The following is a 16,425-nucleotide window of genomic DNA, read 5'->3' as shown; positions in this document are numbered from 1 at the left end:
CTCACTGAATGTCATAATAATATAATTTTTTTTGGACATATTAAAAATATAAATTTTTTTTTTAATTTATGTCCTTTAACTAAGTTGACTGATATAAAAAAATGGACGGAGAGATTAATTTCTACTTTCAAATGTAAGTAGAGGGACCAGATAATACAAAAATGAAATATAAAGACCTACGGAAAAAAATGTGTAAAGTACAGGGGCCACTAGATGGGTTTGGCATAAATTATAAATTGGGAATTTGTAGTAATAATTAAATATTAACAACGTTCGTGCAGTGCACGTGACTAAGTAGAGTGTTTTTCTAGGGTTTAAGGGTGTCCTCTCGCCCTATAAATAAGACTGAATTAAAAGATAAGAGCAAGCAGTGTTCTCGCCTTCCTCCGTTTTCTGTTAAAATTAGGGTTTATTACATTTTGCAATTTTAGGGTTTGAGTTTAGAAATTTGCGTCATGTACTGATTACCTACGTTCTTCAATTAGTGGACGCTTGAGTATGAGGTGACGCTAAATTCATATTTTTTCCATTGTCTGCTTCACTAATTTCGTAGGAGTAGCTGTTCTCCATTCTTTGCAGATCTGGATATATTTTTTTTATGTTTTGCATGCAAAAAAAAAAGGAGAAGTTGGATATGATGATTTTTTCCCCAAATGATCGAAACTGAACATACTGTGCGACTTTTCAATTCTCTTCCAGAGAATTTAAGCCAGATCTCTGATCCGTCTTCCTTTTTTTAAATATTTTTGAATTGTTTTTATTATGTGATAATGAGTAGTAATGATAAATTAGAGGTGGAGGTGATGATTATTTCCCCAAATGATCGAAGTTGAATATACTGTGCGAATTATTGCTCTCTTTAGAGAGAGTTTAAGCCAGATTTCTGATCCATCTCTTTGTTATCCGAAATTTAGGGTTTTTGAAGGGTTTAAATTTGTTTTGTTGTTTGTAGTTGATTTGAAATGAAGTGAGGGGGTGAAAGTGATGATTATTTCCCCAGATGATTCGACGATGAACATACTGAGCGCACTTTTATTCTCAATTGAGAATCAAGCCAGAAATCTGATTCATCCCTTACATATCAATGAATTTCGAATATTTTTGTAGAGAGATTTCAATAGAGAAGTATTTTGTTTTGCTGAATTGCAAATATGAAACTTCGTTATTTGGAATATACTGAAGAGCGAGCTTACTGCAGATGAGCTTATGAGAATACAGTTTGTGATGTCGAACCAAATAACCTAATTGAGAGTTTAATTGAATATTTGATACAAACAAATTTTTATAATATAAATAATTTTATATAAACAAATTTTAACAATTATTATTCATAGGATAATGAACTTAGTTAGGACATCTCAGTTTAGAGTGCAATACCTGGGAGCTCAGTTTTGATATATTCCAAGAATATAATTTTCAGAAAACAATATTACTAATCAAAATTGATGAATTAAACTATCTTTTAATATAATTCTCCCTAGTAATATATAATGTTTAAAAGAAAATATTTTAAATTTTAATTATCAGTAGAATAAACGATGTTCAGACTTGAGATAATCAAAACTGAGAGTTTAATATGATAAAATGATAAGAATCTAAACATCTATTCTATTAGATAGCTCTCAAGGGAGAGCACCTTAAAAGATGAAGGGAAGTTGAATATGAACATTATGCTATCAACTTTGAGCCAGGAAGATGTAGCTTGGCAAAGCAACTGTCGGCATGGAAGTTGAAATATTTTCTCTAGAGATGCTTCGGGAATGGGCTGCTGGTCAGATTCTCTTTGATCAATAGAGTTAACTGATGAGTGCACTTCTGTTACTAAAACCGTTATGCTTGCTATCTGTAATCCAGATGTGGTTAATCTCCAACAATTGAAACTGTGTTCGTTCGTTTCGGCATAATTGAAAAAGCTGTTAATCAGGTGCTGGGATGATCTTGGAGGATTATCACAAGGAATAAACTTCTTGGATGAAGCTGTTTTTGCATTCAACTAGATGATGTGTTTGATAAAGAAAGGAAAAGGATTAAAGATTGACAATGTTATTTACATGCTGCATGCTACACAACCAGTGGCCGAACTAGGACTCCAACTTAGGAGGGTCGAAATTTTTACGTTCGGTTATTTAAAAATCAAACGGCTATAAATAAAGTTTAAATCTGTTTATTTGTACTTCTAGGGGCGGTTTTAACCACCCCTACAAAGAAAAAACCGCCCCTAACAAATGTAGGGGCGGGGTCTAGGGGCGGTCGGAAAAAACCCTAAAAATTATATATATTTTTTTTAATTTTTTTCCGGCAAGGAGGATTGGCCGACCCTCTTCGACCCTACCTAGTTCCGCCCCTGTACACAACTAGACCTGATTCGAATGCAGACGTGAACATTGACGAAGCTGTGGCCATTCGAGATGTCATTACAATGACAAAGGAAGCAACAAAGAAACGGTCTGCAGGCTCTATAGATTCTTTCAACCACAAAGAAATGGTTTGCAATGCAATCAGTTTATTCGGTCAAGACTGCTACAAATTGATTAAAGATGAGAACCGTGGTTTATATTTCTTTTATGTGAGTAGGAAAATTAACAAGGCAAGGCAACTCATTTTTATAGTTTTGTAAAGGAGAATGTTTTTCCATAAATTAACTTCTATGTAATGTAATTGCTGATTATTCAGCTACTAATGTAACATAAGTTTTCCCATAAGAAATGTCTCTTTCGATCTTTTAAAGTTTGATGGCAAATCTACGCATTCCATGTCATCATTTATACAAATGACTTGATAAAAATAATACATTTTGTTATTTTTTGCTAGTTCAAACAATCAATTGATATAAATATATGCTCAAGCACTAAATTACCATTTTTCAATAAATTTATAATTATCCCTTCAATAAATTCATAACTTTAAGCTATTCTATTCTTAAACTTTAATAAATTGATAACTTTAACCTTATGAAATAGCTATTCTATTCTAAGCTATTTCATTCCATGAACCAAACATGGCCTTAATTCTTTTAAGTTGACATAAAGCTATCTATTTTTGTAATCCTAAAACATTCATATCCAAATATTTGCAGAACTGTCAAAAATAAGAAAGAAAAAAAAATAATAGAAGCACAAAGTATCAAAATAATTTGAATTATATATTACTTAGTTCTATCATTTTTCTTTGACAAAGAAATTATGACTTCAGAGCAATAGGTTATGCAATCAATAAGTATTTTCTTATACCTTAACCTCCATTGCACTGCTAATTTCCACCGTTCTATTGACCTCTTTGTTTTACCACACAACACCAACTCTGCAATTTCCATACCATTGGCTTCCGAGAAAGCACGAAACTCGTCTTTTAATAGGTCCAGCATCTTTCGCAGCTCAATACCGTTATGCAAATTTTGGATTTTGCCTATTGTTGATAACAATAGACTGTCTTCTTGAACTGTTGTTGGCAGATTATTTAGAACTGCACGACAATTCTGTGATATCCAATTCATAACCAACATTTCGTTTTCGGCAGAAAGTTGAGAACCTGAATAAGCAAGGTGTCCTACTGATCTCCGCTGATTATGAGGTGTTGCCCATAGCCGTAAAGCAGATAATAAGGCAAAAGATGGCTTCCCGTCTTGATGAATATACATTGATTCTCTTGGCCATGAATTGGAGGAATACATGGTGAGTTCCAAGGGAATGAATACCTTGTCATTTGGATTTTCATTTAGGACAAATCCATAGTGTTCAAGTAGCTCCAAATTTGTATAAGTTCCGTAGCTTAAGAGAACCTACAAAAAAGGTGTCATTCCAATTTATTATCTCAACCAACAACTAAGCAAACTGACAAAGCCTGTCAATGAAAAATCTTAGGTAATATTTGTCCACCATATCCCCGAACAAAGTTTATTGACTTGCAGTACATTACTGAAATTTCATATAATGCGATGGTGGAATTCAGTTGGCACTGTCCACGGATGACATGGTTAACATAGTATATGTAGAATTTTCCCTTTTCAATATGAATCTAGCATTCAGTTTCTTTCAAAAACTGTAGTAGCAGTTTGAAGAAAATGGTAAAACAATGTGGCTGCTATCCCGCGATAAAGACTAGTAAGTTATTAACATTCAATTATTAAAATCATAATTAATCATTCTTCAACCAAAATAAAGAAAGGCAACTCAAAAGCAAAAGACACATGATGATGACAAAATTAGAACAGGCTTTTCAGAAGCATTTGATGGATAATTGAAGGTACAAAAGTGGGAAAAGAGAAAAATCAAAATCAACAAGAATCAAGTGAAAGATAGCTCGATCAGTGTTTGTGTATGTCTGTGCGTGACTCTAGTGAGTTCATTATCATGCATTTTTCAAAATGATATATTCTTGACCATCAAAAAGAACAAGTATCACATTTTACAACTAATTCATTGTCAATGTTTGATCTAGAAGTAGATGTGTTTAACCAATCTACTAATCTAGTGTAGGCTTGTTTCACACTTTTGCATTTAATTACATGATTCAGACTCTCTCTGGTATATAAAAAAAATCCATTTAGTTTAGCTGATGGAAAAGAAATTAGCTGTACCTGCTCTCCTCTTTTATAATTTTGCCTGGCATAGAAGCAATATGCACCAATGTCTTCATTAAACCCAGCATCTATAAACCTCTGTAAATTGTTTGTGGAGTGTTCACTTGACAAAGAAACATCTCCCAAGGAAGAAGCGCGCATTCGAACCTCAATCTCTTCAAGACTATTTGATTCCTCTCCGGGAGGAGCATAATTGAAAAAGTCTCCAACGGGGCATAGGCACCCAGCTTCATCCCATGGTATATGCATTGTCCGCGAGGATATCTATAAAACATATATATATTTTTAACGGTTTCAAATTGAAGAAATCCAAAGAAGCAGGTTAAGATAACCACAAAAATACACAAAATGTATACAAGACAAAAGTAACAGAATGTGATTGTAGCAGCTCAAAGACTGAACAAAGGCCATGTTTGGTTCAAGGAATGGAATAGCTACTCTTTATTTTTTTGAGATGAATGCATATTCCATAAATCACGAAATAGCAATTCCATGGAGTTACTATTCCATGAACCAAAATAAAGAATAGCTATTCTATCCCGGACCTATTCTATGAACCAAACAGAGACAAAGCAGCAAGAATAGTGCTTATTTGAGGTAGTGAAATATGGACATTACACAAAAATTATGATCAATTGTAATGTTAGTCCAGCTTTTCAATCTTAATTAGAAACACCACAGGTGCATGACTCAGCAGCGAAATATATTAATAAGCCTAATTGCAGTATTCTGATTTGGTGCAAGGAGGAAAGCACTAATGTGAATAAACCTATGCTACAGATGAATGCCAACAAACTCTGCTTGGTGACTTGCTGACTTTAGTAGGAGAAATCAAGATTAACTGACAGGTTTCTCATGATCATGTACACAGCCAAAGTGAATATCGCAATTTTTTAATCTAGAAATCGCCATATTCTGAAACAAATTATACTCACAGTTGCAGAAGCCCAAATCCAAGCCCTGAGTGTAAGAAATTGAGGCTTAAGCTTAAGCTCCTGCATTAGGGAGAGAGCTTCTTTCCATTCCAATTCAGCCTTAGATATGGCCTTTTCTGCTGTCCAAATAGCATCCTCCACCTAACAATTAGTTTAAAATGTCACAGCTGATCTCAACAAGTTATATCAAAATCGCACAAACCAGACTAAAAGGACAACTAAGAAACTAAACTTGCAAAGCTTGCTTTTCAAACTCACTGAAAGTAGCTAGTATCTCATAACTGCGAGGCAGCTGCAAAAAGTAAGGATACCAAAATGAACTTTTCCCTTTACCCATTTCATATAGCAAGCAAGCACTCAGCATCTGCATTGAATTCCCACAAAAAAAATAGCATCATTAACTTCAAGAAAAGCTAGTAAATTTCTAAAAAAATGGAAGAACCCATGATTAGTAAGTGAAGCAAACCTGAGTAGGTGAAAGAGAATAATGATTACTAACAACAGATGAGACTAACTCATCTTTCAGAAACCAATCTTTTGTAAACAAAGCAGATTTTGGAACACTAAGAGCCAATTCTCCTTTCTTAAGATCACGGGCAGCTCCCAATCCTCTTCTGCAACAGAACCCAGTTCCAAATTCATAAACTTTTTGTAAATTAAATGACAGTAAAAGGAACTAAAAATCAGAAGAATGAGCTAAGTATACTGACCCACCAGTATCTGCGAAATAGGAGAGAGTGAGAGTATAGCCTAGACAGGATTTGGGTTCTGAAAAAGATTGGGAATTGTTTGGTGAATCTGAAATTCCAAGCTTTGACGCCCATTCTATAAACCCTTCAAGCTTTTTATCAGCTTCTGCTGGTACCATTTCTTGCCTTGAATCAGAGAAATATTAGAAACGTTTTTTGTCTTCTTCAGATTTTGGAATGACGTTTATTCCTCGAGTAAGTACAGGCCAATAGGCCGAATATAATGGGGGTTATGAACCCAATCTTGACAAACTATGGTCCAGCATAGAGGATGGGTTTTGAATAAATAAAGGATCCAAGAAAGGAAAATTTTCAAATATGTCATATCAGACAAAATTGTTTACTATAAAATTATAATTAGGGAATTTCAGTTTATAATATAATTATTTTCTTTAATTTAATAAAGTACAATCGGAAATTTTTAATTTAAAAAAATTGTATAAATATCTTTTTTTGTCACACAATAGATATATAGATAAAATTAACCGATTGCATCTGAACGTCGAAGTACATCGTAGATCAAAATTACAAAAATGAAACAATTAAAACCTATAATCGATTTACGATAAGAAATGAGTAATATAAATTCGATGATACAGATTTGACAGGTGACTAAAAATAAGATGAATTCAATTGTTAAGAATTTCCTGACACTAATCGCACCCCTGTGACTTCTATTAACCACCGGTTTCGCTGTTAAGATATTTTGAATGAGGATAGAAAAATCTAGAATCTTTAAGGAAGTGAAGTTGAAGTTTGAATAAACGATGAAAAATCTTATATAAATAAAATGAAAAACGAACAAAAACATCCAAAAAAACATACAAATCTCCCGTAAATAGAATAATTTATTCAAACAACAACACAATTATATACATAAACAAGTTAGAAGACAATGATTTTCAGTTAAAAGAAAATAAATACTATTGTCTTCTACGTCCGAAATCGAAGAAAATTTAGCTACCGCGGAAAAAAAATTCTATTTTGAGTGTAGAGAGAAGGAAGAGCACCGAACAAGTAACTTTTGTTGTGTAAATGTCTGAATATTGGATACAATGAATCTCTGTTAATCATTCAATATGGTTTTTATAAGATATTAATAAATTGACTTATTTTTACATCTTTTTACGTCGAGAACAGAGTTTATGACATCAACGGCCCACCAGTTTAATAAGGCATGACAATAAATTCCATTGACAAAATTTAATGGAATTGGAAATGTTCAACTTACGTATTGCAATTAAGAAGATGAAAAATTTAAAATTCTTATGCCATCAGAATATCTTCTAGGAATCTCCTTTGAAGAGAAAATGACATAAAAAGTGAAAGAAATAAAAACATAAGATGATAATAAGCTTGATGTTATGGCTAGGATTGAATATAATGTGTGTCTCTATACTCACCACAATTTTTTCAAACTTATGTGCATTCATTTTGTTTAAGGTTTTAAATCTAATGATTAATTTGGGAAATTAAGATCCTAACTTATATGCTCTTTCTATTAATTAAAACAAGGAGGAAGATATTTATCTCAAAATCCAGGTGAATTTGTAAGACATTTGCTTGACTTGAGTGAGATCATAGATTTAGAACATATTTATATAAAATTACTTAAAATTCAAGCTAAATTTTTTTCTCTCCTAAGTTATTGTTGAATTTTGTAAGTAAATTTTGAAAAAATAGCGGTGTATATGAATACTTATGTAGGGAACAAGCCAGCTAATAGATTTATAAAGATAGATTTTTTTATATGAGTTTGGACTCTATGGGATGCCCAGTTCTATAAATGGAAAAGAGATAAATCCTTCCTACACATGCTCGTGCTGTCCGTTCGGCTGGCCGGTCTAATTTGACTGGAGCGCTTTTTTTTTCTTCTCTTTAACGTTATTATTTTTGGACATAATCATTTGATTTACTCAAACGTGTTGTTTATGGAAATATAATTATTTGATTTTATATTTGGAAGAGCATCACTAACATATGAATGTTATTTGTTTTCTGTTTTACTTTTAATTTCCTATATACATGTAGTTTTGTATACACTTAACTTTAAATGTTGCGTTTTAATTGATCTTTACAAAATTTAACCACCAATAAAATGTATTGCAAATTACAATTTAATAAAAAAGAAGGAAATACAATTCTTAGCCTTTATTTATCGGATTAAACATTTTAAAATTTAGCCCAACTCTTATACACAAAATTATACAATCTATAATTAGATTGACCTAATTGATTAGGATGATGGGGGAGATTAGATAGAGGGCAAATATAACAAAAGGCAATAAAAGATTTAAAAGTGGGAGACGTGTCAAATAGAAGATCCACAAATTCCATTGAAGGATTTGTGTGGACTATGGTTTCATATTCAACATTATGGCCTACTCACACCACACTTTTTCCACTTCATGTCAACACAATAATGCCCCACCCCACCCCCACATGCAACCATTAAAAAACTTGTTATATTGTTAAAATTATCATGGTCCATCTAAACACACGTTCTTTTAAATAGGGTTTGTTATAAATGTTTTTAAGAAGGGGGTTTGTTATAAGTTAAAATCATAATTTTAGACTGTTTTTTTTATAAATTCAATATAATTTATAGGTTTTGTAATTTGAAATGTAAATGATCAATATAATTCTGAATCTCATCTAATTTTTTAATATGATATATTGTTATTCTAACACTTTTCATATATGATATAATCAGAACAATATCAAATAATATTAAAGACTTATTTTTTTCTAGTTTAATTTAAATAAATAGTTATAATTGAAACCAAAAATTAAAAAAGAGATAAAATTAAAGATTTTAAAAGGTGGGTCATAAATAAAAAAAATCAAAAATATGAAATATTTTTTAATGGTAAACCTAAAAATAAAACTAGGACAACAATAAATATGAGATGCCATAATAATTTATTTTTAAATAAAAAAATTAGTGAAAGTAATAAACTTCCACTTCCATCTTGTACAGTAGCACCCACTGGCCAGCCCCAATAAGAGTGGGTCCCGCATCCAGCACTTTTTTAGTATAGAAGCGTCTGTGTTGTGCATATAATGGACCCCGGCAGGTTCTAGTTGTAACGTTTGAAGAATTCAATCAGGGATTGCCACGTGTACAAAGATTTGATAACCTTATCTTTCATTCATTGGGTGATTTCTCCACGTGTCCCCTTTGATAAGATTTCCAATTGTGCTCTATTATGCATTGTTTCTGGACTACATTTGTTTCCTTTTACTCGGGTCTTCAGGGTCCTTTCTCATACCCGTTTTCCTTTAGGATAAATAAATCTACATAATAATTTTTTATTATTATTATTTTAATTTTTACCTAATATATTCATTTTAGCTTTGAATGTTATTCGAACAAACATTTGTAAATTGAATAATTATATGCAATAATAAAATGAGAAAACATGTTTCAGCTACAAAAAGAAAGCAATGGAAATAAACAAAACTATTTTTTTCAAATTTATAGCAAAAATAAATTCTACTATTTTACTTTAACTAAAAACTATATACTAATATTTTATTTATTATATAAATATTTGTGTATATATGCCAAGAGAGAGGGACATGTAAAATTAGAAATTTATTTTATAGCTGTACAGTAGATATAAATATTTAAGGCTTAATCACCAAAAAAATCCACCAATTTTTAGCCTCTTTTTAATTGCATTCTGACGTTGAAATTTTGTTAGTTGCACCCTAATTCGCACCTTTGAGTTTCAATTACACCCTCAAAATTAAATTGGACTCTTTTTCACTCGGAAAAAATTCATAAAAACCCTTATAAAGTACTCGTTTGAACTCTTTTTCACACAAAAAATTAAAAATGGATGACCTATTTTAACTTTTTTCAAATGGACAATAAATCAATTTAGTACTTAAGGGTGGAATTAAAAACTAAAGGTGCGAATTAGGGTGCAGCTGGCAAAATTGCAACGTCAGGGTACATTTGAAAAGGGGTTAAAAGATGAGGGTTTTTTGTGATTAAACCAATATTTAAATATGGAATTTGCATATTTTATTTGTTTCTATGATTAAGTAAAAATTCAAAATTTGACCAATCATCATGCAAGTAAAACTCTGAAGGGCATTTTGATTATTTAGAAAGTGACAATTTTTATTATTTGAATTTGTGTTTGCTTTATTAAAATCATTTAAAATAAGAATGTAATTACTTTTGCTATAAATAATCGCCTAATCCCTCATTCGCCTACGAGAATTTTCTTTTTATTCATATGAAAATCAAACTAAATTTAGAAAATATGATTAGTTGACACATGAATAATATATAATTATAACAATACTCTAGAAACATAATCTAATGTATAGTTTATTTTTAAAAAATTGTTTACAAACAAATCAATATATAATTTTAAAAAAATTTCTTAATACTATATATTAATTAGACATGTAATAAACTAAAACTGATTATTATTTATAGGAGTGTATATTTGGTGTAAATCGAACCGAACCGAACCGAAACAATAAAATTTATTTTTGAAAATCAAACTAAAATGAAAGAATTAAAATTTATGAACAGAACTGGGCCATTCGCTTCCAATATGAATCGAACTCGTTTGTTCGGTTTGGTGATTTTAATTCAGTTTATTTTTATAAATTATGTACAAAATTGAACTCAACTGAATAGACAAATTGTTTTATAATATCAAAGAGAAATTTTTAGATAGACTTTATCTAGCACGTCATCCGTAGATTAAGCCAATCATATTGTAACATCTCATTAAAATGAGGGTATATTAAACCAAACCTTGTTCAGTTTTTTAATTTGGATCAATTAGTTCAATTTGATTTACATTAAAATCTAACTGAAAAAATTATGACCAAAATTGAACCAAATTGAAAACCTAACTTTTATATCATTGAACTGAATCTATTTTTTGCCAAAAAAAAAATGAATCTAATTTAAACTTTCTATTTCTTTTCAAAATCGAACAAAAACAAATCAAAATTATAAAAATGTAATATTTTCCATACTGAAAGCAATCCATCAATTCGATAAGATTATTGGTTCGATAATTTCAATGTGATTTCTATTTTTAAAAATTATGTTCAATAATATTTTTATAATTTCAATTGAAATCAAACTAGGTTGGACTTTTGTAAACCTTCACTCATTTTCATGCATATGCTATTTTTTTAACCAAATAAGATATGAAAACCAATTATTTTTATTCTTATTTTATTTAATTCTTTCTTATTCCCACTTAAATGTCACCAATTTTTTTTAATAAACTCATCATGTAAGATGTTAAAAATTATATTAGGCACTAATATCTACATTTAAGGAAATTTATCTCACTAGGAGTATATGCATTTCTCTAGTCTCATTAATCAACCCCACAAAGAAAAGTATTTACACACTAATATTAATAAGTAATGATATATGCCACACACACACAAGTAAAATATATAATTAAAGTTTGTATTTTCATGGGGAAAAAAACAAAAAATAAATCAGTTCTGACAGAATTGTAGTGTGCAATATAAACAAAAACACAGGAACTGCTAGTTTGGTTTCATTCATCTCATACACAGCCAAGTCCGGGTTCATGCAACCCTTAATATGCACCCGGATCCAACTATGCATATACTGTACAAATATTAATTAAATAATAGAATAACAAAAATAAAAATATATTAAAAATATGAAATGGATGAATTGGAAGGTATAGTGGCCGTTGGTTCTTTTTCTTTTCCTCCTAATAAATTTCAGTTTTGTTTATAAATGTTTATCAGATGTTTTTACTTGAGTGGCTCTAAACAGCAACAGGTTAGCTTCTTAGTTTTTCTTTGTTTATAATTCCATTTTCTCAATTGTACAGTGCAAAATGAACGTAATCCAATTTAGTGGAACCAAATTGACTAGCAAATGAGAAAAAAAGGTTATAGATAATAGACACAAGAGACCTCTACCACCCAAAAACAAAGCTTCCCTATTTTTTAAAAACTTTTCTCTTGTTACTAAAAAACTTTTAAACACTCTCTTGAAGATCCCATTTTGTAAGCTCTTGATTTTAGTTTCTGCTTGTTGTAAGGATTCTAACATTTTAGCTTTTTGGGTTTACTTGCAGAGAGTTTAACCAAAGCTCCATTGTTGTTTGAGAGCTGTTCTTTTGATCTTTGGTTGTAAAGCTGAATTGGGTTATCTTCAAAACAAGAGAAAGTGTGATTATTTTAGTAAATTTGATTGGATAAATAGGAAAAAAAAGTTGGTTTTTTGAACATGACGAGAGCATTATTATGGATTGCCAATCCAACTACAGAGGTGTCCACTTCTTTTGGATTCCTTCATTCAGTGAGGGTTTTAGATTCTTCAAAATTCGGTTGTGTGGATCGAAATTTGATGTTTAAGGGGAGAGAAAATAAGGGTAAGAAGCAGAAATGGAAGTCAAATTCTGTGAATATTGATTTGATGAATTATGATAAAAGTAGTAAAAGCAATAAATTGGGTATGACAACAAGCTTGATAGCTAGTCCAGCAGGAGAAATGGCCATTTCTTCTGAAGAAATGGTTTATAATGTGGTGTTAAAGCAAGCAGCTTTGGTTAAGCAATTGCGGTCTAGTGAGGAACTTGATGTGAAGCCTGATATTGTTCTTCCTGGAAGTTTGGGATTGTTGAGTGAAGCTTATGATCGTTGTGGTGAAGTTTGTGCTGAGTATGCTAAAACGTTTTACTTAGGTTATCCTCCTTTTCTCTTTCTATCTCTATCTTTCTATCTCTCTGTCTATGAATTTTGGTTGAATTTGTTTTTGAATTCTCAGGAACTATGCTAATGACCTCGGAACGGCGACGGGCTATCTGGGCAATCTATGGTGAGTGAGCTATGGCTTTTGATTCTAGTATATGCTTTTTGCACTGATTATAATCTTATGCTCGTGAGTTTTCTTGATATGAAGGAATAAGGAAGTTGGATGGAGATGATTGTAATTGTATTTAATAGTCATGTTAATATGTTTTTTGGATTCTGTAGTGGGCTGGATGATGAAAATTTGTTGTTAATATAATATCGAGTAATAAAAAATGAGGATTCTTCAGCATAAAGCTGTTTACCAGGTCATGAAAACTTGGATGTATTATAGAATTATATTTTAAGTTAGTGTGACAGAACCTGTAATATCATGTCTCGTAGTCTCATGTGACGAAGGATATGGATGTAGAATCTACATGTGCTGTCTAGATTATAGGTAACAAGGGCAGTCTTCTTTTTAAGGAATCTGAATTCTTTATTGCTTCTATGGATAAAATATATAGAATGAATCGATTAGTAAGTTAAAATGAGGTTGACTACTTTGATAAAAAAATTGATACTTAGGTTCGGTTAATCGGGTTCGTTTTGGTTTTGCACACCCCTACTTAAGAGTTGAAATCTTCAGAATGTTGAAATTACTTGTTCTCAATTCTTTCTTCTTAACCCAGTCGGAATGAATTCGAAAAATTATGTTCAAGTTCGAGAAGAGAGGTTTGAGGCTTAATGCCAAGTTCCCAAGTTCTGGGTAATATTTACTGCTCACTGCATATAAGTGGAAGCACTTTTTTGCAGAGAGATTTTGCTCTCTCAATGCAGTGTTCTGCGGAAGGTGGATTTTGCTTATTAGCTGTGTGAGTTGTAAGGACATTCTGGTAGCATATGGGGATAATTCCTATATCGAACATAATCGGTTCAGTAACTTCAGTTTCCCATTGAAAGAATAAGTAGACTAACATATATTTTATCGTTGAACAGTAATATAAGAGATTGAATAGAAAAGAGAAATTAAATTATAGTTCATTATATTGTTTTCCATCTCGCGAAACAATTACAAAAGAAATGCATGTTAACAATTTCTATTTCTTATGATGTTTCTTGTACTTGTAGTGTGGTGTAGGAGGACCGATGAGCTTGTTGATGGTCCTAATGCTTCACACATAACTCCAACAGCTTTAGATAGGTGGGAAGCAAGATTGGAAGATCTTTTCCGAGGCCGCCCGTTTGATATGCTTGATGCTGCTTTGTCAGATACAGTTACAAAATTTCCTGTTGACATTCAGGTTGGTTAGGCAGTGTTTTTCGGATGAAATTCGTTCTTTTTGGAAATAGTTTCAGTGGTAAATTATTTCATGTTAATTAACCACTCTTTCATAATCAACAACAAGCAATTTATTACATTTGATCATAGTGCATGTCAAGTGAATATTTTACTGATTCGCTTGATGTTTTGTTTCAGCCATTCAAAGATATGATTGAAGGAATGCGGACGGACTTGAAAAAATCAAGATATAAGAACTTTGATGAGCTATATCTTTATTGTTATTATGTTGCTGGGACTGTTGGATTGATGAGTGTTCCAGTCATGGGGATTGCTCCCGAGTCGCAAGCCGCAACTGAGAGTGTTTACAATGCTGCCTTGGCATTAGGTATAGCAAATCAGCTCACCAACATACTTAGGGATGTCGGAGAAGAGTAAGTTCAAACTGTTTGCTATTACCAAAGAGACTAAAGTATCAGAAGATTTTTTATATGCATGAATATATGTTACTTAGATGATGCAGCTCTTTGGCATTCAGTAAAGACTTTTTAACTACTTATTGAATATTCTATATTTACATTACAATCAAAAGACCGAAGAATGGAATCTCTGTCATCTGTTACCGTCTCCTTTGGGATCGGAAGTGATATTTGTCCTTTGCATTCATATAATATTCCATATTTCCTGTTCTTATGGTTAATTATTGTGTTTGAAGTTCTGATCTTATTTTTATTTTGGGGTTTTTCTCAGTGCAAGAAGAGGAAGGGTCTATTTACCGCAAGATGAGCTGGCACAGGCAGGGCTTTCGGATGAGGATATATTTGCCGGAAAAGTGACAGATAAATGGAGAAACTTCATGAAGAATCAAATCAAGAGAGCTAGAATGTTCTTCAACGAGGCTGAGAAAGGAGTGACAGAGCTAAGTGCTGAAAGTAGATGGCCGGTAAACTTTTGAAAACCTTCCCTCAAATGCTAATGCACTTTGATAGTTTCTAAATCAAGATATGTCACCATAATTAATCATAAAAGGTATTATGTTTTGTAAATGTTACGCAACTCAATGCGACTGCTCTTTTGGTACATTACGAGGCATCAGGCTGTCGAGAGTTTAACTCTCGGCCCTCTATCCTTCAGCATTATGAGAGGTAGACTACTCGACCATTAGTCTACTAGCACCGAGGCACTATATTGCTAAAGTATTTTGAGTTTAGTTGCTACTTGCAATCACAGGTAGGTTGAATATATTTGTAATATAATCGTCTTTCCGAGCTGAAGTTCATCTCTTGTTGCTTGTTTTACATGTACAAGTGGAATTAAATGTAATGACGTGTTTTCGGACGTTGCAGGTATGGGCATCGTTACTGTTATACCGGCAGATACTCGATGAGATAGAAGTAAATGATTACAACAACTTCACAAGGAGAGCTTATGTAGGAAAGGCCAAGAAGCTTGCCTTCTTGCCAATGGCATATGCAAGGGCAATCGTTGGGCCAGCAAAGCTGCCTTCTTTGACAAAGGCATAAATATTGGAAGATGAACATTAATGTGTTTAAATCATATATAGAGCAAAGGGGATGAAAAATATATCAGAATTTGTACATTAACAACTGTTCTAATGCAGCAATTATTCATTCAAAGTAAGCATAGTGAATTTATTTGAATTGCATTCTCTGATAGATAGATGCTTATTCCATCAAAGAACAAGAAAAACACACACAAAATATAATAATTGGATGCAGATGATGAGACATAATGTAAATGTTTCTCCTTCCCGAACTCGACGGGGATCATTGCTCAACGTCCTGCTCCTCTTTTGCCGTTAGAGAGAGGCTTTAATTGGCGAGTTTTAGGGAAAACGAGAATTCCACCAAACCTGAAGTGTTTTCTGCGGAAGGCCTTCAACAATGGTCTAGCGTAGCGGTGAATGGAAATATCCAAAGAAGGATACAATCTAATACGGGCCTCTGTCCGAGATGTTGTGAAACAGAATCAGTTAGCCATACGCTCCTCCTCTGCCCCTTCGCCGGAACAGTTTGGTTGGGCTCAGCTCTCGGATCAGATGTGTCTGGTAACTCTTTTACCTCTTTTCGAGACTTATGGTCGCACCGGTTCATGTTG

General features: G+C 32.2%; 2 protein-coding genes and 3 non-coding genes across 9 annotated transcripts; 4 read left to right on the top strand and 1 right to left on the bottom strand.

The window, feature by feature from the left end:
- The first annotated feature begins 628 nt into the window (after positions 1–628).
- Positions 629–726, top strand: LOC126679619 (small nucleolar RNA Z103). The gene has a single exon (XR_007640909.1). It is a non-coding gene; the product is annotated as a small nucleolar RNA Z103 (small nucleolar RNA).
- A 68-nt stretch (positions 727–794) lies between these two features.
- Positions 795–892, top strand: LOC126679617 (small nucleolar RNA Z103). Its single transcript, XR_007640908.1, has one exon. It is a non-coding gene; the product is annotated as a small nucleolar RNA Z103 (small nucleolar RNA).
- An 83-nt stretch (positions 893–975) lies between these two features.
- On the top strand, positions 976–1,071 carry LOC126679620 (small nucleolar RNA Z103). The gene has a single exon (XR_007640910.1). It is a non-coding gene; the product is annotated as a small nucleolar RNA Z103 (small nucleolar RNA).
- A 2,037-nt stretch (positions 1,072–3,108) lies between these two features.
- Positions 3,109–6,483, bottom strand: LOC126676257 (protein SET DOMAIN GROUP 40). Of its 3 annotated transcripts, XM_050370421.2 has the most exons (7): positions 6,225–6,483; positions 5,981–6,128; positions 5,747–5,878; positions 5,515–5,655; positions 4,727–4,843; positions 4,577–4,657; positions 3,109–3,778 (listed from the first exon to the last, which is right to left on the bottom strand). In XM_050370421.2, the coding sequence occupies exons 1-7, from the start codon at positions 6,380–6,382 to the stop codon at positions 3,146–3,148; spliced, it is 1,410 nt and encodes a 469-aa protein (XP_050226378.1). In that variant the 5' UTR covers positions 6,383–6,483; the 3' UTR covers positions 3,109–3,145. The 3 variants fall into 3 exon arrangements, with proteins under 3 accessions (XP_050226378.1, XP_050226377.1, XP_055961610.1); XM_050370420.2 differs by having other exon boundaries at positions 4,577–4,843; positions 6,225–6,476; XM_056105635.1 differs by having other exon boundaries at positions 4,577–4,843; positions 6,229–6,319.
- A 5,453-nt stretch (positions 6,484–11,936) lies between these two features.
- Positions 11,937–15,968, top strand: LOC126677457 (phytoene synthase 2, chloroplastic). 3 transcript variants are annotated; one of them, XM_050372087.2, is made up of 7 exons: positions 11,937–12,069; positions 12,371–12,979; positions 13,063–13,113; positions 14,157–14,329; positions 14,506–14,741; positions 15,058–15,250; positions 15,654–15,968. In XM_050372087.2, the coding sequence occupies exons 2-7, from the start codon at positions 12,523–12,525 to the stop codon at positions 15,828–15,830; spliced, it is 1,287 nt and encodes a 428-aa protein (XP_050228044.1). In that variant the 5' UTR covers positions 11,937–12,069; positions 12,371–12,522; the 3' UTR covers positions 15,831–15,968. The 3 variants fall into 3 exon arrangements, with proteins under 3 accessions (XP_050228044.1, XP_050228046.1, XP_055961401.1); XM_050372089.2 differs by lacking the exon at positions 11,937–12,069 and adding an exon at positions 12,120–12,299; XM_056105426.1 differs by lacking the exon at positions 11,937–12,069 and having other exon boundaries at positions 12,120–12,979.
- The last annotated feature ends 457 nt before the right edge of the window (positions 15,969–16,425 follow it).

Source organism: Mercurialis annua, linkage group LG4 (assembly GCF_937616625.2).
Source record: "Mercurialis annua linkage group LG4, ddMerAnnu1.2, whole genome shotgun sequence".
NCBI classification, from domain to species: Eukaryota; Viridiplantae; Streptophyta; class Magnoliopsida; order Malpighiales; family Euphorbiaceae; genus Mercurialis; species Mercurialis annua.
Note: the sequence above shows the minus strand (reverse complement) of the source record. Positions and strands in the feature narration are given on the sequence as shown.